The sequence below is a fragment of the Solanum dulcamara genome, chromosome 8 (genome assembly GCF_947179165.1).
Source record: "Solanum dulcamara chromosome 8, daSolDulc1.2, whole genome shotgun sequence".
NCBI lineage: Eukaryota > Viridiplantae > Streptophyta > Magnoliopsida > Solanales > Solanaceae > Solanum > Solanum dulcamara.
Window position 1 is genome coordinate 74150615 of NC_077244.1, and position 24326 is coordinate 74174940.

Below are 24326 nucleotides of genomic sequence, written 5' to 3' on the forward strand. Positions count from 1 at the left end.
GTAACCTTCACATAAATTCTTGATATAAATATCAATATTTGTTGCTGTTTTTCTTTCTTGATTACTATTTTTCCGGAACGAAACTTAGTCGCATACAAGGAGTATATATGAGCCACTTTTATAATAATAAAGGATATATGTGTACCACTTTTGAACGAGGAGTATATCAATTTTAAATTGTAAAGTTTAGGAGTATATCATGCTTTTTTTTCAATATTAAATTTAGAACCCAGTTATTAACACTTAAAGTAGTAATTTCAAAACCCATAAAATTGGTTTCTCCTTCCTTAACTAGAGGTATCGGGTTCGAGCCTGGGTGAGGGAAAATTCTTGGTAGGAAGCGCTTCCCACGAATGGGGCCCTACACGACACGAACTAGAATAGTCAGGCTTCAATACGGGTAACGGAAACCGAGTGGAAAAACAAAAAAAATCATAAGATTGAAATCCTTACTCGCCTCTACCAAGTACCCTGTCACTCAATGTGCATGGTGTTTGTAATGTGTATATATACTGACCAACTCCTGCTTATTCTCAACAAAATTGCTTGTTTCAAAGTAGAAGCTCAACAAGTAAGTTATCCATTTCTTGTTTATAGTTGTTTCTTTTTTCATACTTCTCAACAAACTTGTTTCTTGTTTGTTCACTTTTTTTTTGTAATGCTCTTCAATGTGTGCTATTCTTTTGTGAGTTTTACCAGATTGTCCAAGAAGAAGGAACAAAAAGAATGGGAAGATTTTCAATATCCATGAAGGGTTTTGTGTTGTTCTGCCTATGGACAGTGATTGCAGAAGCAGAGTACCTAAAATACAAAGACCCAAAACAGCCAATGGTTACAAGAATTAAGGACTTGATGAAAAGGATGACTCTTGAGGAAAAGATTGGTCACATGTCTCAGATTGATGACAGATTAGCCTCAGCTAATGTTACGAAGCAATATTTCATTGGTATGTTTTGAAAAATTCATTCTTTATTTGTTTATCACTATGTTTATAATCGGAAGCAACCTCTCAACCCAATAAAAGTTCGAGTAAGATTTGCGTTCATCCCAATGTTATCAAAGGCGCGATTAAGCCCTAAAGTGAGGCTCAAACCGTGTTGAGTGCTTCACCTCTCTTAACGTGCCCTTCAGTGTCGTCATCAAGGTTCTAAGGCATACTTTCCTCGCCAATGAACCTCTTTTGAAGAGTCGACACCACTAAACAATTGATATTTCACTTTATCGTAATTGTCTTTCAATTTCTTTGTTTATAAATTTGTCATTCATGCTTATAAATTATTAGTCTTGGACTAACATATACAATTGTATTTTTTCTCCCCTTGCGCTAAAGTCCAACCAAGGTATGAACGAATATGATGGAGGGATTGGGAACCTAGATATAGATGGAGACACTAAGGCAGACCCAAGAAGCGAGCAACATCAATATGATGTCCATGTAGGAGATGGTTGGTTAAACTTCACTTTTATTAAAAAAAAGATGGAAAAAAAGAAAAAGAACAAGAAAATTCACCAATGGGCCCGGACCATTAACTCTCTCACCCTCCCAACATCCCAACCAACTCCCAATAAATGGCTCATGCCCCATCTCTTACACCACCTGGAGATGGCCAATTAAACTTCACTTCTATTAAAAAAAAGAAAAAAGAAAGAAAAGAATTCACCAATGGGGTCAGATCATTAACTCCCTCACCCTCCCAACATCATAACCAACTCCCAATAAATGGCTCCTACCCCAATCTGGCTGAATTAATTACCGAATCTATTTAACAAAAGAATGGATTTGGTAAATCTCGGGGGAAATCCCTAATTAATGAAGTGGAAGGGCCATCCCCTCTCTCTCCTACAAAAGAGGCTTCAATGGTAGAGCATCTTGAAACCTTTCCCTACCAAAGTTTATCATACTTTGAAGAAAATAATTATCACACTGGTTCAGTTGAAGTGACCATGGACATCGCATCAACAAAGCCCTCAATTACTATTAGTACTAATGAACAGAGGCAACTTCTAACTCCTGTAGGAAACAACACTTCTAACCTAAAGCCTAGAAATGGGAAACAACTTCCCATCTTCCCAACAACTACAGATCCCTTGAGTAACACGCACAAAGGCACTGCTTCCTCTAAACAACTTGTCACGACCCGAGTTTGGGTGTGATGACACTCGCCTAACCCACCAAGACGAGTCAACCTAAGAATCTGAACAATTCTAAATAAGCGAAAATGAATGCGGAGATATAAAGTTTAATATGATATAATAAGGATAAGCGAAAAATAGATTCTAAACTAGCCAAGACTTGGTGTCACATGTACAAGCCACTATTTCAATAGAAATGAAAAAGGTACAAATATATATGTCTCAGTTCTTAAGTAAAATAAAATATAAATTAAATGGACGACGAGAGTCTGCCGAAGAGGACAAGTTGCTACCTCTCAAACGTCCAGAAGCTCAGCCTGATCAAGGAGTACTAAGAGCAAGAGGTGCCGAGCACAGATCCTACATAAATGTAGAAGCAAGAGGTGAGCACTAACAAGACGGTACTCAGCAAAATGGAAACTAAACCCTAATTAAAGCAATGTGGAACCCTAATAAAATGATAATTTTATCAAATTGTCAAAAATGACCTTCAAGGTCATTACACAACTTCCCCAAGTCTTGGTTGGAGCTAGTACTGCAAGATAGATGCATCACCTTACAGGTGAATATCGTAGGGAGGCAAGTCTCTCTACTACTTCGGCACCCAACCTTCTTATCCCAAATAATCAAGGAAGGGATAGACCACGCGATAGAATGATTAGGAACCCAGATATGGATGAAGACACTAAGGCAGACCCAACAAGCGAGCAACATCAATATGATGTCCATGCAGGAGATGGCCGGTTAAACTTCATTTCTATTAAAAAAAAGAAAAAAAAAGAAAAAAGAAAATTCACCAATGGGCCCGGACCATTAACTCCCACACCCTCCCAACATCCCAACCAACTCCCAATTAATGACTCCTACTCATCTCCTATACCACTTGGAGATGGCCGGTTAAACTTTACTTCTCTTTAAAAAATGAAAAAAAAATTCACCAATGGTCCCGGGTCATTTACTCATTCACCCTCCCAACATCCCAATTAACTCTCAATAAATCGCTGCTATCCCAATCAGGCTGATTAATTACTGAATCTACTCAACAAAAAAATGGATTTGACAAATCTCGGGGGAAATCCCCAATTAATGAAGTGGAAGGGTCATCCCCTCTCTCTCCTCCCAAAGAGGCTTCAATGGTAGCGTTTCCTAACCCCTCTCCCTACCAAAGCTTCTCATACTCTGAGGAAAATAATCATCACGTCGGTTCAGTTGAAGTGACCGTGGTCGTCGCATCAACAAAGCCCTCAATTCCATAGGAATTAAGTTATGGAAAATTTCATGGGAATCAAATTATGGAATATTTCTTTGGAGTTAAATATAGAAAGTTTTGAAAAAAATTTATTCCTACAAATTATGGAAAAACTATAGTTGGAACCAAATTATGGTAAGTTTCTATTGAAAACAATTATGGAAAATTTGCCTTGGACTCAATTATGGAAAGGTTTGAAAAGCTTCCTATGAAAAAAATATATCTACTTCACAATACTTCAAACATTTTCTTTGAAAATTCGACAAGTCGAGCACCCCCAACAAGGCTCAAAGCAGGTGGCATTTTTAGACAATGAAATTTTATAGATAAATCCATATTATGTTTTTGATTAATCCTTAAATTCATGATATATTGACCAAGTCAAATTATTGAATAATAAAGTTGGATCAATATTTATGTTAAATTATATGACTTAAATGAAGTTCAAATTATATTTGGGCCAGTCAGCGAAGTTGACAAGACGAACCCAACTCATGCTCGTCTAATCCAAGGTCCTGTAAAATTACTTGAAGTCCAAAATAAACCAAAAAACCCCAGCGCACACATATATAAAGGGGTGTTCATTAGAGTAGAAAGAAAGACAGATGAAGAACAAGAAGAAACACATAAAAAAGCTCTGCTCTTCAGTGGTAGTCCCAAGTCTTCCGCATACAGAAGTCTTCATCTCTAAGTTGTGAGCCGCAAATTTCAAGACCTCTGCGATTGTTATCAAAGCTTGGCTCTGCATTCGTAGTAAAGTTCCAACAAGTATTCCGTCGGTTCAAGAACAAACCAAAACTCTTGAGTTGACAATCTTGGGTAGAAAAATCAGAGGATTACGTCTTTTCATTAGCTTTTATAAAGATTGTAATCTTCACATAAATTCTTGATATAAATATCAATATTTGTTGCTGTTTTTCTTTCTTGATTACTATTTTTCAGGAACGAAACTTAGTCGCATACAAGGAGTATATGTGAGCCACTTTTATAATAATAAAGGATATATGTGAACCACTTTTGAACGAGGAGTATATCAGTTTTAAATTGTAAAGTTTAGGAGTATATCATGCTTTTTTTTCACTATTAAATTTAGAACCTAGTTATTAACACTTAAAGTAGTAATTTCAAAACCCATAAAATTGGTTGCTCCTCCCTTAACTAGAGGTCTCGGGTTCGAGCCTGGGTGAAGAAAAATTCTTGGTAGGAAGCGCTTCCCATGAATGGGGCCCTACGCGATGCGAACCAGAATAGTCAGGTCCAATACGGGTAACGAAAAATGAGTGGGAAAACAAAAAAAATCATAAGATTGAAATGTTACACCCCTCAAAAATTTTCCCTTAGAATTCAAACCCTTCTTGTATGCGGGTAGGGTCGAACTTGAGTATTAAGGAGCGTATGCATGAGTCGAAATGATTCTTTGAGAATTTGAGCAGCGTTAGAGGTGAGGTGGGGTCATGAAGGACCCCTAGGATCAAATTAAATCTAAAAGATTCATCGTGGCTAAGTTTGGGTAGGAGTTCGCATAAGGGGTCGACTTCTAACGACCCTATCTTTTGAAAGACGTCAATCTGGGTGGCCCATGACCCACCAAATCAAAGGTCGTTGAGTCTTCTTTCCAACGCCACCAAGAATGAAACTTTTAGAGTTTGAAGTAGAAAGGTATGATGATCCTAAGATGAACTAGCACAGCAGAGATTTTCAAGCCTGGGTTGCAATTATTGGAAAACTGGGCTTGGTGCCGCAGTGGTGCGACGCGCCACTATCACGCCAGAAATATGCCTCAGTAGTTTGGGCTCTGGCGCGGTGCGCCACTAAAAGTTGTGCAGGGTTTTTCAGGCCAAATTCCCAGAACTCAGAACAATGGCCTTGGCGCTATAAGGGCGCGATGCGCCACTATCGCGCTAGAAACATGCCTCAGTAGTTTGGTCTTTGGCGCGACGCGCCACTACGAGGTGTGCAGGTTTTAGGCGTATTCAGCCTGGCGCTGCAATGGCGCGACGCGCCACTATCGCGCCAGGTGCATTTTTAGCCTATTTTCAGAACTTTTAAGGAGGGGCAATTTGGGGACTTACCCAAATTATATATGTATTGCCTTTGGTCTTTTGGGAACACATTTCTCAGCCTCACTCTCTCTCTAAAAAGCCCTAGGAGCTTCTCTCTCTCTCTTTTCTTCTTCTCCTCCATTTCCAACAAAAGAGTCCAAGAGCTTCAAGATTTAAGTCCCCCATTGAAGACCCAACATCAAGGTTTTCTTCAAGTCTTCACCAAGGTATGTAAGGCTATCCAAAACATGGGCTAAGTCCACCCATGTGCCCTACTCTTACTTTAAGGTTAGATATCTATGAAAAATGTAGTTTCTTGGTATGATTCATGTTTGAATGAGTTTTGCCCCCTATTTATTTAATGCCATATGTGTTGATGTTGTTGAGCTAAGTAATTCCTAAAACCTTCATGTTAGTATGAGTTGGTGGAGATGACTTGTTATTATGTTTTGTTGATCTTTTTAGCCAAGTGATTATGTTGCTTAAGTCATTTTTCCTTAAATGTGTTATTCTACTTGAATTGTGAGCTAAAGTCATAGAGTGGTGATGAGTCTTGAGGAGGTGGCATAAATGCTTGTCTAAATAAGGCTTGATTGAGTTAATTGGAGGATAGAATTGACGAGTGGACTAGGTCCTAAATGGAACTTGCCATTATGACTTAATTGAGTTGAAATGAGAATAGAGTTGATGAGTTGGCAATGTCCCATATGAAACTAGCCTTGAGGGCTTGTTTGAGATGACTGGAGGGAGTCTTATGAGCATAGAGTCATGGGAGGAGTATCGAGCACCGAAGCGGATAAGAGTATAGTCCATACTCGAACCCCAAAAACTACGCCGCCAATGTAGGAAGGGATGGAACCGTTAAAGTCGGATGCTTCCCATGAGATCGAACCATTAAAGTCGGATCTTTCCCATTTATTGTCCTGACATGATAGGACTTGACTAATCGATGGTATCCATGATTAGGGAGGCGTTCATGCACTGGCAAGGTATGAACGGACGTGGCAACGACGTCTGATTGTTGTACTATCACTGGCTCATAAGTGATGGTTGTCGGATAAGAGAAACTCCCATTTAGGTCTTGCTAGTACTCCGAGTCAGTTGAGTTAGGTGGCATGAGATTTGGTCCGGTCTAGAACACTTCTTGTTAGACTTAGGACTCTTGAGTGAGATATTGTATACATATACATGAGTTGAGATCCTGAGTTGATGATTGATGTTTTCTTGATGTTTGTTTCATCCGGCCATTTTACATACTCGTACATTCCATGTGCTGACGCCATTTGGCCTGCATCGTTTCATGATGCAGAGACAGGTACTAGAGATCATCAACTGGCGCTCCGTTGAAGATCCACATTCGTTCTCAGCTAGTCGGTGAGCCCTCCTAGTCTCCGGAGGATATTGAGCCTTCTTGTATAGTTTTGTTGTCATTTCCTTTATTTTGATTATTGGTAGCCATGGACTTGTCATTGGCACCTCTTAGACTTTGGTAGAGGCTTCATAAACTGGAGTGTGGGGAGGTTGAACTGTTATTTTGAGGAGTCTCGTTATATTGTGTTTGATGGCTTGAAATGTTTGGCCTTCGACCCCATATTGTGAATGATATTTCATTAATTGAGTTTCCGCTAAGAGAATGTTATTGAATGAATGTGTGACTGGACCAAGTGGTTCGCTCGAAGGTCAGAAATGGTCTTTGGGTGCCGGTCACGTCTAGGGTACCCTCCCGGGGCGTGACATGAAATCCTTACTCTCCTCTACCAAGTACCCGTAGCCACTATAATATTTGGCACAATCTTTATTCTTCGGATGAGCACTATGGGATGAACACTTTGTGTGCACCAGATAACCTCTCACTATGTAATAGACTGCAAATCACATACGGAATGTAAACCGCACTAGACAAGTCCTATGTGATCGACTCGACTCATAAAATATTAAAGAGAGATCGATTCCAAATTATTCGTGTAGATGACCACCTTCCAAAGTCCAAACCAACTGAGCCATCCCAAAGACTAGTTTAATTTTTTGTGATAGTCCAAAGTATTTTTTTGTCCTTTTTGGCTATAAATTAATGTTTTTAATACAATGGGAATCAAAAAAAAAAAAGTACATATTTGTTGTAGGTATGGTTGACGAAATAGTGTAAGGGGAAGTTCACATTCATGAGTGCGAAATTTTCCAATTTCAAGGTACGCATTCAGTATTATTCAATCGTGTGGAATTTCTATTTCTTTTACGGAATTAATCATTTATGATTATTTGAATGGAGCTTAGCTGCAACATGCTTCTTCTTTCACTCAATGTGCATGGTGTTTGTAATGTGTATATATTCTGACCAACTCCAGCTTATTCTCAACAAAATTGCTTGTTTCAAAGTAGAAGCTCAACAAGTAAGTTATCCATTTCTTGTTTATAGTTGTTTCTTTTTTCATACTTCTCAACAAACTTGTTTCTTTTTTGTTCACATTTTTTTTTTGTAATGCTCTTCAATGTGTGCTATTCTTTTGTGAGTTTTACCAGATTGTCCAAGAAGAAGGCACAAAAAGAATGGGAAGATTTTCAATATCCATGAAGGGTTTTGTGTTGTTCTTCCTATGGGCAGTGATTGCAGAAGCAGAGTACCTAAAATACAAAGACCCAAAACAGCCAATGGTTACAAGAATTAAGGACTTGATGAAAAGGATGACTCTTGAGGAAAAGATTGGTCAGATGTCTCAGATTGATGACAGATTAGCCTCAGCTAATGTTACGAAGCAATATTTCATTGGTATGTTTTGAAAAATTCATTCTTTATTTGTTTATCACTATGTTTATAATCGGAAGCAACCTCTCAACCCAATAAAAGTTCGAGTAAGATTTGTGTTCATCCCAATGTTATCAAAGGCGCGCTTAAGCCCTAAAGTGAGGCTCAAAACGTGTTGAGCGCTCACCTCACTTAACGTGCCTTTCAGTGTCGTCATCAAGGTTCTAAGGCATACTTTCCTCGCCAATGAACCTCTTTTGAAGAGTCGACACCACTAAACAATTGATATTTCACTTTATCGCAAATGTTTTTCAATTTCTTTGTTTATAAATTTGTCATTCATGCTTATAAATTATTAGTGTTGGACTAACATATACATTTGTATTTTTTCTCCCCTTGCGCCTTTTTTTGTTAAAGTCCACGCTTTATCTGCTCTTTGCGCTTAAAGCCCCAACAGACCTTAGAGTTTTTTTGCGCTTTTTGCTTTTGATAACACTGGTTCATCCTAACCTCTCCATACCCCGCTTGTGGGATTACATTGAGTATAGCTGCTTATTATAAATGTCATACAGATTACAGAAAACTGATTTAAGTCAAAGTGATTGATCCTAGGATGATAGAATCTTTTGTAATAACATTAGCGTTTAAATGAATGGAGCCTTGGATCGACAATAAAGTTTTTTATATGTGAAATACGTCAAGTGGTTTGAACCGTGAATAGAAATACTAAAGTTGCTTATGTCTGACCTACGTCACATGGTTCGAACCGTAAATTTAGTCACGACTTGTCTCAAGGTAGGTTGCCTACATCACACCCCCTTGGGTGCGGCCACTCCCCAGATCGTGCGTGAACTCCGGATGCACAAGACATGGATTCAGCAGCTTATGCTTGTTTCAGGGTAGGACACCTACGTCACACTCCCTTGGGGTGCTTCCCTACCCAAAACTCTACGTGAACGCGAGATATTTCATGTACTGGGAATAGCCTATGTTATACCAAAAGATTTTATCTTTTTAATCCTATTTTGAGGGGGAAAAAAGATATTTAAAGAGAACATGTGAAAGGGGGTAGCCTATTTTCTTTATCCATTGTTATCCTGCATATTGGAGTTCATTTTATCTCTAGATTGACATGACCAGTCTTTAAAACATGCTCGTATGTTCACCAGATATTCCAGAACTTTGCTCATTTGTTGTTAGAAATATCACGTTTTTAGATGTATATTTGATTACATATGTTATCTCATACAGCTTACAGAAGAGTGATTCTAAATCAGGGTGCTTTATCGTGAAAATGGCGGATCTTTTTTTTTGTAGTAACATATGCATATTATGGAAACAAGAAAAAGGGGATTTTTCTGCCTTTTACTGTAGTGCATATTGGAATTCATCTTTTATAAAAATTCTTCTGGCAGGGAGTGTGTTGAATGTTCCAGTGCATGTTGCTGCACCTAAGGCCTCTGCTGAGGATTGGGTGAATAAGGTAAACAAGATTCAAAAGGATGCTCTTTCGACCCGCCTTGCTATTCCAATGATTTATGGGATTGATGCAATTCATGGACACAACAATGTCTATAATGCTACTATCTTTCCTCACAATATTGGACTTGGTGTCACCAGGCAAGTATATAAATTATGCATCTGATTTTTGTTCTGACTATCGGAAGGTACTAATTTTGTGTGCTTTAAGAATGTAGTGAGAGCTCATCTTCTAAATTTGATTAATAAAGATGCATGATAGGTAGTTTTCACATTTTTCAATCATTTGATACCTTAGGATCAAGAAATGATCCTCAGGAGGTCAATTATGTTCCAAAAAGAAAATAATCCTGCTATGTATTTTCAACTTCTCCTAATGCTTCATGAATCTCCTGATGCTTGTCTTTCACCTATTTGAGTTAAAAGTTTGTAACTTAAATGCAGGGACCCTGCTCTTGTCAAACGGATTGGTGCTGCAACTGCACTTGAAGTTAGAGCTACAGGAATCCCATATGCTTTTGCTCCCTGCATTGCAGTAAGTTGATATGATATTATTTGAATGAACTTTTTGGTAAAGTTGCATTTCAATTTCTTTGTTATCTGAATCACTGTATTATGGTAGGTTTGCAGAGATCCTAGGTGGGGCCGTTGTTATGAAAGCTACAGTGAAGATGTCAAAATTGTGCGAGCCATGACAGAGATAATTCCTGGTTTACAAGGAGATGTGCCAGCTAATTTTAGCAAGGGTGTTCCCTTTGTTGGAGGAAAGTATGAATCTTTATCAATTTTCACATCAACTACTTTCCTATTCCTATTAGTGATTTACACCAGTTGCATGCTTAGAAATGAAAATGAAGATCACTTCATCAGAAAACAAAAACAAAACAACAAATGATGATTATGTTACAAACTCCTTAATAAGCATAATTTTTTTTATGAGAAGGCAACAAGACTGGTGGGACTTAGTGATCTTTATTAGTATCAATCTGTCATTTATTCACTTCACATGGAATTTTCTGTCATACTGGGCAAGTTTGGATTTGATGATCTAAGAATCAATGCTATTGACCAATACTTGTTGGCCACAACATATAACTGGTCCTATCATGGTCAAGTATATATAGTAATTATCATGACAGTGACCTTTATCTTTGTATCAAAAATAATTGAACGGTTTAAGTATTGTTAAGTTATGTTAAAGTGAGTTAAAGTATTTTTCAAGATAATGTTTTTTGGTACTAGAATAATTCTAGACATTTTTCTATTTGAGTAACTGGTAAAGTTGCTGCCATGTGACCAGGAGGTCACGGGTTCAAGCCTTGGAAACAGCCTCTGGCAGAAATGCAAGGTAAGGCTGCGTACAATAGACCCTTGTGGTCGGGCCCTTTCCCGGACCCTGCGCATAGCGGGAGCTTTAGTGCACCGGACTGCCCTTTTTTTTTTGCTATTTCTGTTGTCCTTTGTTGTGGAACATTTGCTTGATTGCACTTTAAACTGGTTAAGGTCAAAGGTAGCAGCCTGCGCCAAGCATTATGTGGGAGATGGAGGCACACTGAGGGGAATTGATGAAAATAACACTGTAATAAACTCAACTACATTACATGGCATCCACATGCCTGCATATATTGATTCCATCATAAAGGATGTTTCAACGGTGATGGTGTCTTACTCGAGCTTGAATGGGGAAAAGATGCACGCTAACCGAAAACTTGTCACTGGCTACCTAAAGAACCAGCTCAACTTCAGGGTAAGAATGATTAGCTCGACTCATTCAGAATCAGTAAGTTAAGGTCAAGTAAGGATATATCCATGTATAACACCTATTTTGGCCTTGCATCTTTTTCAGGGTTTCATCATTTCTGATTCGGAAGGCATTGACCGGATTACAAGCCCACCTCATGCTAATTACACTTATTCAGTATTAGCTGGAATTTTAGCAGGAATTGACATGGTTGGTTTGTTATGTTTGATCTCGAATCATTTTTATCAACATGATAGTTTTAGTTACTCTATACGATTGTTTCATCTATGCTGCAGGTTATGATTCCAGTGAATTATGCAGAATTTATTGGTAATCTGACTCGACTAGTGAAAGATAATATCATTCCCATGAGCAGAATTGATGATGCTGTAAAGCGGATATTGAGAGTTAAGTTTACCATGGGTCTCTTTGAGAACCCACTGGCTGACCTAGGCTTGGTAAACCAACTTGGTAGCCAGGTAACTTTGATATTCAGAAACTGTTTCAATTCTTGGGATCTAGGTCTGTTATGTGTGATCTATGATGCTTCAACGCCTCTCTGCAGGAGCATCGAGAGTTGGCAAGGGAAGCAGTAAGGAAATCACTTGTCCTTTTGAAGAATGGCAAGAGCACTAGTCGGCCATTACTTCCCATTCCAAAGAAAGCACCAAAGATACTTGTAGCTGGAACTCATGCTGACAATTTGGGTTACCAATGTGGAGGCTGGACAATACATTGGCAGGGCGTCGCAGGCAATGATTTAATAGTTGGTATGTCTTCTCATGTCCTATAGTTTCCACTTCACCACAAGTGACATTTTTGGGCCCTCTTTTGGTAAGGAATCTGCTATTTCTCTAGATAGCAGAAACATGCCTTTTCAGGTTTTACTAATTCCATTTTTTCGTGGGAGATTAATTGTTGGACCTGATAATATGACAATTCTTTTACATGACAATAAATAGAAGTTAAACTGATAATTGTTGGACCTCATAATATGACAACTCAAATGTAGCATTATTCTACATTTGGCAGGAACCACCATTTTAAGCGCTATCAAGAAAACTGTAGATCCGTCCACACAAGTAGTGTACCAGCAGAATCCTGATGCAAACTTTATGAAGTCAAACGAATTCGACTATGCCATTGTTGTAGTAGGTGAAGTCCCATATGCAGAGATGTATGGTGACAGCTCAAATCTTACAATACCAGAACCTGGTCCTAGCACTATTAACAATGTCTGTGGGGCTGTGAAATGTGTTGTAGTTGTCATCTCTGGTCGTCCAGTCGTGCTAGAACCTTACGTCGATAAAATAGATGCACTCATCGCTGCTTGGCTTCCGGGGACTGAAGGCCAAGGTGTTGCAGATGATTTATTTGGTGACTATGGTTTCACTGGTAAACTTGCTTGGACTTGGTTCAAGTCAGTTGACCAGCTTCCTATGAACGTAGGTGATGGCCACTACAATCCCCTCTTTCCCTTTGGATTTGGACTCACAACTCAGCCAGTGAAGATGAATTAATAGACAGTATTGATACTATAGTGTACTTGCAAGAAAAGCTAGTAAGTTATTATCATTAATAAAACTGGAAGAAAGAGCAGAAGGCAAGAAAATTGTATTGAGGGCTTCCCTTTGAATATATATTATTATTATTATTAATTGCTATTAATTACGATTTTGATGGGTTGTTACTGCTACAAAAGTATTTGTAGGGTGGTCATGTCTCTTTAAATTTGAGAGTACTTGAGAAAAAAGATATATCAAAGGACGAAATATAATTTCCCAAAGAAACAACAAGGTTTTAGAAAATACAATGCTTAAAATTTCTACAAATGGGGTGGGTCTTAATGCTAGTTTGGTCAAATTTTGTCCCAAAAATGAGTTTTGTTGCAACAAACTTCAATGAATATTGAAGTAAGCCTAAGAAAGGTATAGTAACTACAAGTTGAAACCAAAATAGAAAGGATATCTTTGAAAAACATTTTCATTGGAGCTAACATACCCTAAAAACTACAATAAGCCTTTTACAAGATCAATAATGCAAAATGTTTTTTCCCCTATATTTCTTCATGCAACTTGTAAAAAGAAATAAAAAGGTATAATTAGCAAATCAATATACTAATACTACACAGCATACATAGTAAAATCTCACAAAATGGAGTATGAGGAAGTTAAATAATAATTAGCAAATCAATATAATAATACTACACAGCATACATAGTAAAATCTCATAAAGTGGAGTATGAGGAAGTTAAATAATAATTAGCAAATCAATATAATAATACTAACCAGTATTAGTATTAAACATATTGAAAACTATGTAGACTCATTCACTTTTTTATAAAGTATACTGAATACATGGGAAATCCCCTAATGAATTTATCGATAATGAATTTATTGATAATCCACACTGTGATCTACTAACTCCGCACCCCCTACCAAATCCCTCCCTTGAGATTACTACAATAAGCAAGTAAGCAAGAACCTATTGCTTCTAGATAGAGATGGATCTGAGAAGACAATGACAATGATGATATGTATTTCCTAGTTCTTATTTCAATTCTATTTAGTTGATGTGTCTTTAAAAAAAGGACATGCTCTTTCTGTAGCACCCAACAATTTCGATTGATCTTATATGTAGTACTGTACAAAGTACTCCAAGATTTGAAGTTCTCTGCATTTATTTTACATGAATCTGTTGAATTTGCTTTTAGTTATGCACTAGTTTTTCGTAAAATAAGTTGTTTAATTTAAGATAAATTTTAATTTTGAATTTTAGTTAGGTTGTTGAGATATTTTAGGTTGTTCTAAATTTCAAATATGTTGGCTATTTAAAGCCCCTCAATGACTAATAAAATTATTGAAAGTCATTTCAATCCATTGAGAGTCATTTTAACTTCTTTTTTGTTGCCTCCTATTTTAAAAAACCCAACAGAATCAAGAAGTTAATTGAGTAAAGAGATAATACACAACTACCCCCTCAACTATAACCGAATTCGATAGGACGGAACTTAACTATACATGTGTCCTATTACCCCTCCTGAATTATTTTAAAGTGCAATAAACACACTCTAAAACTTATATAATCACTCACATGAAGGGAGGTGCTTTACACTCGCCTCCACATCATCCTTACGTCAGCGCCACATCACTAAATCGACAGATCTAAAAAAAATCAAAAAATCCATGTCATTTAATTCCTCCTCCTCCATTACTATCACTACACCCACCATAACCACTAAACCCACTATTTTCACCATTAAAACTTATAGAAACCACATGAAAATTGTAACCCACCTCCAAATTCATTCATTCACCACCACCGAAATAATATATTTTATCACCTATCTCCAAATCTACCACAAAATATCACTCAAATGGTCAAAAACTCAAGCTATTCAATTTGAATTTAAAATGTTGGATCTCTTGTATCCAACTAAAATTGTGACCTAACAAAAAATGTAAAAAATAAATCTCATAAAACTTGATCTAAAATCTCTATCAAAGAAGTTACCCCAAAATTGAAATTCCAATTCGAGAAAAATTGAACATTGGGGTCCTTTTGTTGATCGAATTTGGGTTATGAAATACAATAGTTCTCATTCAAAAATTATTTGGGAAAGATGAAGTGACTGGCAAATATACAGATCATGTTTTAGTTAGGTTGTTGAGATATTTTAGGTTGTTTTAAATATGTTGTGAAAAAAATATTTATATTTCTAAAAATGATAAAATTGGGTTATATTTCAAAATGAAAAAAAAGAAATTTTAATTAAAAAGATATCAACTTAAGATTTAATGTTAACTACTTATGTGTATTATTTAATAATGAAAATGGACATGTGTCCAAATTAATCAAATTTTAATATTATTTTTTTTGTCTCTCACATGCCTCCAAGAGAGTGAACAAACTCTTTGTGCCACTCCAGCACTAAAGGGTGTGTTTATTACACTTTAAAACAATTCAGGGGGTAATAGAATCATGTATAGTTAAGGTGTGTCCTGGCGATTTCGGTTATAGTTGAGGAGGGCACTTGTATATTAGCCCTTTGAGTAAACAAGTCAAAAATACAAAATATACGTATATATATGGAAAACTTTAGTGATTTAAGCTTTCCTCGAAACCAAATTTTCAAACATGATGGAATAGACGAATAAACAAAGCCATCTTTGTTCATATATTACATAAGTACGTTTGTATGAAGTAAACGTTACATCAATAAAGTTAACATTTACAGAAATGATCAACACCCATTTCTCATTAAAGTTAGCATTAGTAATCCACAAAACCAACTAAGATGTAGTTGATGTAATGTATATGTATATAAAGTTTGTACTAATTGCTGCACAAGGTGTTGTTAAGCTTTTAGATTTACCTTTGTCGTGGTGGTTGAATGAAAAGCTATTTTTCTATGGTTTTAGTGAAGTGTGAATATTCTGATTGTGGCCGGGAGTGTACTGAGTGGTGGAGGAAGTGTGCCATTTCCACAGCATTCTTCGCAGATTTTGAAATGTTTATACAAATGTGAAATTCAAAGTAACATACATTGATTAGCGATTGTGATATATAGTCTAGACTTGAATATTTGGACACAATATGGCTTGAAAGTTTGTTCTTTTCTCATTTTGGTTCTATGCCTGTGGATTCCTTAGATCACATTGCATATATGTGGGGGGAGGGGCTGACATGTTGATTTAGAAAATTTCCGAGTCTCTCATCAGGAATAGTTTCGAGAGGATGAGTATTTGAAACCAGCACACTCTTGGGGAGAATTGAAATTAGATCCTGTGTTGGAAATCTTTCTTTAAACCTTTGATCAATTTTGCTGACAGAAATGGGGGTGATGCTTAGACATCCCCTATCTATCTTTACTGATCGGGATGAGATTGGAAGCGTGGCTTCAAGAGTCTGGCTGAAAATTTATTATGCCGTAAGTGTTATTCTCAGGGAATTTGGAAAGATCACACTCAAATAAGAGATATTTTGTTGATATATAAGAGATTTAACAATTTAATTGGTTATTTTACTACTTTTTCTTGAAGTTCTTTCATCTCATTTGCTGATTCTTGGAATTATCTCAACTTTGTAATAGAGACCTACAACTTGTGAAGCGGATTGGGGCTGCAACTACCCTCTGAGGGCAGAACCACAGGAATCCCTTACACTTTTGCACGGTGCATCGCAGTGAGTACCATCACATCATATGCAATCTATATATTCTTTATTTGATATCTTTCATCATTGGTCTGTGTGTTCGTCTGCAGTAAAACACTTTGAACATATTTTCAATCTTAAACCTCCTATTATGGATCTCACAATTCTTGATTGCATTCCTACTTGTATTGTCATGAGGATAATACAATTAGCAGTGTGATCCTTTGGACAATGCCAAACCAAGGAAGTATCAATAATATTAATACCTATGGGAGATACACAGATCATAATGACAATGCAGGGATTGGGGGGATAGCCAGAGACTGCAATGGGGATTTTATTTCCGCTTTTACTATTCCTGGACAGTGCCAAAATCATAATATAGCAGAGGCTCTGGCTGCTCAATATGTAGGCCAATGGATCAAAGACAACAATCACAGGTTGTGCACAATTGAGATAAAAAAACGCTTTGATTATAGTGAATATGCCGAAGAAGAAGAAGACCAACAACCTGAATTTGAAGACTTTTGTGGATGAAACTGTGGGCTTGATTGATGGAGCAGATATTACCTTCTCACACTGTTATAGAGAAGCTAATAAAGTGGCGGATTATCTAGCAAAGTTAGCCGCTACTCTTGATCCTGAACTAGTGTTATAAACTTTAGACCATATCTTTCTGGTTTCCAGAACAGCTGCAACTTGTGCACTGTTTGAAGAATGATCTACAGATCCGCTGTGCACGTAAAGATTAATGCGACTTTTGAATTTATTTTAGAGATCATGCTCGATGATCGTCAAAAATTGTAAATTAGAATTATCATTTCTTGTAGCATCAGACTGAACAAGCTCTCATATATATATATGGACAAATACAGGAACTACCATTTTAAATGCTGTGAAAAACACAGTCCATCCATCTACACAAGTGGTCTACCAGGACAATCCAGACGTAAACTTTGTTAAGTCTAACCACTTCTCCTATGCCATTGTTGTCATGGGTGAGACAGCCTACGCAGAGATGTCTGGCGATAGTGCAAACCTTACAATAGCTGAACCTGGTCTGAGCACCATATCCAATGTCTGTGGGGTTGTGAAGTGTGTGGTAGTTGTCATTTCTGGGCGTCCAGTTGTGATGGAGCAGTATCTTGCAAATATAGACAAGTGAAGGCCAAGGTGTTGCCGATGTTCTGTTTGATGACTATGGATTCACAAGCAAACTCATGCGCACTTGGTTCAAGTCAGTTGATAAGCTTCCCATGAATGTTGGTGATCCACATTATGATCCTTTGTTTCCTTTTGGATTTGGTCTCATTACTGAGCCTCTTGAGCTAAAATTCACCAATGGGACCGGACCATTAACTCCCTCAGTCTCCCAATATCCCTACAAACTCCCAATAAATGGCTCCTACACCACCTGGAGATGATCGGTTAAACTTCACTTCTATTAAAAAAAAAAAAAAATTCACCAATGGGTTCGGACCATTAACTCCCGCACCCTCCCAACATCCCAACCAACTCCCAATAAATGGCTCCTATCCCAATCCGGCTGAATTAATTACTGAATCTACTCAATAAAAAAATAGATTTGTCTAATCCCAGGGGAAATCCCCAATTAATGAAGTGGAAGGGTCATTCCCTCTCTCCTCCTAAAAAGGCTTCAATGGTAGCGCGTCCTAACCTCTCTCCTTACCAAAGCTTCTCATACTCTGAGGAAAATAATCATCACTCCGGTTCAGTTGAAGTGACCATGGCCATCGCATCAACAAAGCCCTCAATTACTATTAGTAGTAATGAACAAAGGCAACTTCTAACTCCTGTAGGAAACAACACTCCTAACCTACAGCCCAGAAATGGCAAACAACTTCCCATTTTCCCAGCAACCTCAGATCCCTTCGATAACACTCACAATGGCACCGCTTTCTCCAGTCGTGGTTGGAGCTAGCTCTGCAAGACAGATGCATCACCTTATAGGTGAATATCGGAGGGAGACAAGTCTCTCTGCTACTTCGGCACCTAGCCTTCCTAGCCCAAATAATCAAGGAAGGGACGAACCACGCGATAGAGGGACTAGGAACCCAGATATGGATGGAGACACTAAGGCAGACCCAACAAGAGGGCAACATCAATATGATATCCATGCAGGAGATGGTCGGTTAAACTTCACTTCTATTAGTTGTGAGTGTTTTTCAAGTGATTTGTATATATATAGATGAGTAGATGTGTATTAGTAAGTAAGAGAGGCAATGTAACAGTGATATGTGAAGCTCAAAATATTTAGATCTTTTTTTCCCTCTCTATTTTTCTCTCCCTCTTCTTCTTCTCTTTCTGTAAACATACTCCCATTAAAGAAGTTATCATCTTCCTCTTGTTTATTCCAGTAAGCAGTTACTCCAACTTTTACTCTTCCATCATTTATTTTTTTCAGAGCCCACTTTCAAGGACCATTAAATAGCCATCTCTCTCTTTTTTTTTTACAATTCCTAATTTTGGTTGTTTTTCTATTCGAAGTCTCTCTCAGCCGGTCTTCTACTTTTACGACAAGAATTTGCGTGTGTGTTATCCGTCACTCATGAAGAGTTTATGCAACAAAATAGTTCTTGCAGGAAGATATAGTCATTATGGCCTTTGTGTATCACTCATATTTATATGTACTGTCAAAAGGTTTAAAAATCAACTTCTTAATGAAGTAATGGACCAACCTTTTTGTTTTAATCTTGTACCTTTACCTTTCTATCTCTTGGCAAAATTAAAGCTTTAATTTCTCCATTCTATTCTCTATTTTTCTCACTCTTAAATCCTTTATGGGGAGTGATTTTTCGTTGTTACTTTCATTCGATTATAACTTCTTGCATGATACATATGCCGCTAAAAAAGCAAATAGACTACTGTTTCATAGAGAAAAAGTAGAAGCTTCTTACTTCTAGCTAGACATGAGATATTTGTAAATTGCAACCATAACTAATAATGTCGGCAATCTTAACATTTAAATCATGTGCTGCATGCGAAATATTGAAGAAAAATGGAAGGAAACATGGCTAACTGCACATTCGGGTATATTGGAAATACAAAATTAAAGTTGTTTGAATATATACCCCTACCGTCACAAATGACCCAGAAATACCGTTTTGGTCTAACGGGAGTGGAAAGATTAATTTTTTTTAATTTTTAATTTTTTTAAAAATATTTTTTGAATTTATTACTTTGATGGTCAAATTATTTATTCACTCATTTTCTTGTAAAATTTATCATAGATTTGGCTTCAACACCTTAGATTTTTGTAAGACACATACATGTGGCTTCAGCCAAAGTGATAACAGAACAACTTGGACTCTAATTCAGTAGGGCTATTGAATCTTAGCACCATCTTTTTTAGTGGAATTAGTTAAAGACGCGTTTAAAGTATTGGTTAAAAATGGGTGACAGTGTGAGAGTTTACCCAAGGGTGACATCAAGAGTATAATAACATAGACTCATCTTCTATTTTTTTGATGAAAAGGTAGAGATTTTTTTTTGTAAGTTACCAAGAAGGTACCAAAAGAAGTGCATCAGATAAAGGAACATCCTTCTTTATACTGAAAGAGAGCAAGAGATCTGATAGTGAAGCTTTTTCATTAGCAAAGTATAAAGTAGCTCGGAATGGAGTAAACTGGGAAGGTGAATGAAATAGGCTTTGGTAGCATCAGTCTTGGATAGTTGGATATTGCCTGGCTACTTCTATAAACGTTAGACCATATCTTTCTGGTTTCCAGAACAGTTGTAACTTATGCACTGTTTGAAGAATGATCTACAAAACTGTGCACGTAAAGATTAATGCGACATTTGAATTTATTTTAGAGATCATGCTCGATGATCGTCAAAAATTGTAAATTAGAATTATCATTTCTTGTAGCATCAGACTGAACAAGCTCTCATACATACATACATACATATATATATATATATATATATATATATAGAGAGAGAGAGAGAGACAAATACAGGAACTACCATTTTAAATGCTGTGAAAAAACAGTCCATCCACCTACACAAGTGGTCTACCAGGATAATCCAGACGTAAACTTTGTCAAGTCCAACCACTTCTCCTATGCCATTGTTGTCGTGGGTGAGATACCCTACGCAGAGATGTTTGGTGATAGTGCAAACCTTACAATAGCTGACCCTGGTACGAGCATCATATCCAATGTCTGTGGGGTTGTGAAGTGTGTGTTAGTTGTCATTTCTGGGCGTACAGTTGTGATGGAGCCATATCTTGCAAATATAGATGCCCTCGTGGCTGCTTGGCTTCCGGGAATTGAAGGACAAGGTGTTGCTGATGTTCTGTTTGGTGACTATGGATTCACTGGCAAACTCACGCGCACTTGGTTCAAGTCAGTTGATAAGCTTCGCATGAATGTTGGTGATCCACATTACGATCCTTTGTTTCCTTTTGGATTTGGTCTCACTATTGAGCCTCTTGAGCTAAAATTCACCAATAGGCCCGGAGCACTAACTCCCTCACTCTCCCAACATCCCAGCCAACTTCCAATAAATGGCTCCTACCCCATCTCCTATACACCACCTGGAGATGACCCGTTAAACTTCACTTCTATTAAAAAAAAATCAAAAACAAGAAAAAAGATAATTCACCATTGAGCCCGGACCAGTAACTCCCGCACCGTCCCAAAATCCCAACCAACTCCCAATAAATGGCTCCTATCTCAGTCCAGCTGAATTAATTACTGAATCTACTCAACAAAAAAATGGATTTATCTAATCTCGGGGGAAATCCCCAATTAATGAAGTGGAAGGGTCATCCCCTCTCTCTCCTCCCAAAACGGCTTCAATGGTCGCACGTCCTAACCTCTCTCCCTACCAAAGCTTCTCATACTCTGAGGAAAATAATCATCACGCCCTCAATTACTATTAGTAGTAATGAACAGAGGTAGCTTTTAACTCCTGTAGGAAACAACACTCCTAACCTAAAGCTCAGAAATGGCAAACAACTTCCCATCTTCCCAGCAACCACAGATCCCTTCGATAACACTCATAACGGCACCGCTTCCTCCAGTCGTGGTTGGAGCTAGCTCTGCAAGAAAGATGCATCACCTTATATGTGAATATCAGAGGGAGATAAGTCTCTCTGCTACTTCGGCACCCAGCCTTCCCGACCCAAAAAATCAAGAAAGTGATGAACCACGCGATAGAGGGACTGGGAACCTAGATATGGATGGAATCACTAAGGCAGACCCAACAAGCGAGAAACATCAAAATGATGTCCATGCAGGAGATGGACTGTTAAACTTCACTTCTATTAAAAAAAAGAAAAAAGAAAATTCACCAATGGGCCCGGACCATTAACTCCCTCACCCTCCCAACATCCCAACCAACTCCCAATAAATGACTCCTACCCCATCTCCTACACCACCGGGAGATGGCCGGTTAAACTTCACTTTGATTAAAAAACATGAAAAAAGTAATAAAAAGAAAATTCACCAATGGGGCCAGAGCATTAACTCCCTCACCTCCCAACATCCCAGCCAACTCCCAATAGATGGATCCTACCCCAATCCGACAGAATTAGTTAGTGAATCTACTAAAAAAATGGATTTGGCAAATCTCCAATTAATGAAGTGGAAGGGTCATCCCCTCTCTCCTCCCAAAGAGGCTTCAATGGTAGCGCGTCCTAGCCCCTCTCCCTACCAAAGCTTCTCATACTCGGAGGAAAATAATCATCACGCCATTTTAGTTGAAGTGACCATGGTCGTCCCATAAACAAATCCCTCAATTACTATTAGAAGTAGTGAACAAAAGCAACTTCTAACTCTTGTAGAAACATCACTCCTACCCTAAAGCCCAAAAATGGGAAACAACTTCCCATATTCCCAGCAACCACAGATCCCTAAAAGAACACTCACAATGGCACCACTTCCTCCAAATCACTTCCCCGTGTTGTGGGTTGAGCTATCACTGAAAAACATATGTATCACCTTACATGTGAATATCAAAAGGAAAAAAGTCTCTCTACTACTTCGGCACCCAGCCTTCCTAGCCCAAATAATCAACGAAGGGATGGACCACGCGATAGAAGGATTGGGAACCTAGATACAGATGGAGACACTAAGGCAGACCCAAAAAGCGCGCAACATCAATATGATGTCCATGTAGAAGATGGTCGGTTAAACTTCACTTTTATTAAAAAAAGACGAAAAAAAAAGAAAATTCTCCAATGGGCCCGGACCATTAATTCCCTCGCCCTCCCAACATCCCAACACACTCCCAGTAAATGGCTCATGCCCCATCTCTTACACCACCTGGAGATGGTCGATTAAACTTCACTTCTATTAAAAAAAAGAAAAAAAATCACCAATGGGGCCGGATCATTAACTCCCTCACCCTCCCAACATCATAACCAACTCCCAATAAATGGCTCCTACCCCAATCTGGCTGAATTAATTACTGAATCTACTTAACAAAAAAATGGATTTGGTAAATCTCGGGGGAAATCCCCAATTAATGAAGTGGAAGGGCCATCCCCTCTCTCTCCTACCAAAGAGGCTTCAATGGTAGCGCATCCTGAAACCATTCCCTACTAAAGCTTCTCATACTTTGAAGAAAATAATTATCACACTGGTTCAGTTGAAGTGACCATGGCCATCGCATCAACAAAGCCCTCAATTACTATTAGTACTAATGAACAGAGGCAACTTCTAACTCCTGTAGGTAACAACACTTCTAACCCAAAGCCTAGAAATGGGAAACAACTTCCCATCTTCCGAGCAACTACAGATCCCTCGAGTAACACTCACAACGGCACCGCTTCCTCTAATCATAATCAATCACAGGTTGATATAGATGCAAATACAATGTCAGATAATCGTGATGCATGTCTGTCCTACGATACACATCTGCTGATCACCACAGATTGGAACTCATGGGGGCCTCACATAGACCATGTATCCACCGGAAAAGACCTCGGCCAATATCTGCCGGAAGAGACCTCGACCATAATATCCACCGGAAAAGACCTTGGCCGCCGGAAGAAACCTCGGCAAATCACCTCGACCGGTAGAAACCTCGATCCCAATATCTAGTACCTCACTCACATCATTTCTCAGCCGTCACAGATAGAACATATACAAAAGTAATGAGTGAAACAGGATAAATATTCACATAAGATGTCATATATTCCACAATCACATAATAGATCAATGCCTAGTAATTCACAACACTTAGACAATTACCCCTATTCAGATTCTACTATCACACTTCAACTCATATAATTCAATTCAATCTAAGGACCCAACACACCCTAATCCCCTCACATAGGAAAATACAAGGTTCAACATACTTAACAAATGTTAGAATTCCACTTGTCTTAGCCAAAAGTCACGAACAATCCCAATTCAAAGCTTTTAACCTCGGATGATACTCCATATCACCACAATCTAATCAAATATAGACTCAATATCACATTTCGAAACTATTGACACTAAAATCAAGCAATTTGGGTGAAAAGGGTAAAATGGTCAAAAATCCCATATCGAAAATCAAACTCGGAATCTGATTATTTCCTTAAGTAATCAGGAATCTAGTGGTGAAAACCATTTCAAAAATGAGGTTAAAATGAGTTCAAAATCCCCATTTCTCCTTCAAAAGTTCATGTTCAAGAAAATCCAAAATCTCTAATTTGAAATCCACAATTCGAAGTTAAAATACGAAATTATTCAATGGAATTTAAGGAAAAGTGTTAGAAATACATTACCCAATGGTTTTGTCGTGAAAAATCTCTAAGAAATCGTCTAAACC

The 24326-nt window shown here is 37.9% G+C and overlaps 2 protein-coding genes and 1 pseudogene across 7 annotated transcripts; all 3 read left to right on the forward strand.

Moving 5' to 3' along the window:
* Window positions 1-421: 421 nt before the first annotated feature.
* Window positions 422-17321, forward strand: LOC129900805 (uncharacterized). 6 transcript variants are annotated; one of them, XR_008769700.1, is made up of 12 exons: window positions 7716-7814; window positions 7945-8191; window positions 9583-9787; window positions 10091-10181; window positions 10269-10414; window positions 10947-10994; window positions 11150-11393; window positions 11493-11597; window positions 11684-11866; window positions 11953-12157; window positions 16480-16571; window positions 16652-17321. XR_008769700.1 is itself a non-coding variant. In XM_055975864.1 (11 exons), the coding sequence occupies exons 1-11, from the start codon at window positions 7725-7727 to the stop codon at window positions 15913-15915; spliced, it is 1671 nt and encodes a 556-aa protein (XP_055831839.1). In that variant the 5' UTR covers window positions 7716-7724; the 3' UTR covers window positions 15916-16450. The 6 variants fall into 6 exon arrangements, 4 of the variants coding, with proteins under 4 accessions (XP_055831840.1, XP_055831839.1, XP_055831837.1 ...); XR_008769701.1 differs by having other exon boundaries at window positions 16908-17321; XM_055975864.1 differs by lacking the exons at window positions 16480-16571; window positions 16652-17321 and adding an exon at window positions 15809-16450.
* On the forward strand, window positions 17026-17965 carry LOC129900174 (uncharacterized; annotated as a pseudogene).
* A 426-nt stretch (window positions 17966-18391) lies between these two features.
* LOC129900175 (probable beta-glucosidase I) lies at window positions 18392-21173 on the forward strand. The gene is given in 4 exon segments (XM_055975112.1): window positions 18392-18716; window positions 20070-20195; window positions 20498-20545; window positions 20548-21173. Coding segments are annotated over 4 exon segments (1125 nt in total).
* The last annotated feature ends 3153 nt before the right edge of the window (window positions 21174-24326 follow it).

Coding starts and splice junctions, on each gene's coding strand:
- LOC129900805 (XM_055975862.1), top strand. CDS start 7,725: ATGTGCATGGTGTTTGTAATGTGTATATATTCTGACCAACTCCAGCTT. Junction 10,415..10,946: donor GTTCCCTTTGTTGGAGGAAA/GTATGAATCTTT, acceptor CCATGTGACCAG/GAGGTCACGGGTTCAAGCCT. Junction 11,598..11,683: donor TTTTAGCAGGAATTGACATG/GTTGGTTTGTTA, acceptor TCTATGCTGCAG/GTTATGATTCCAGTGAATTA.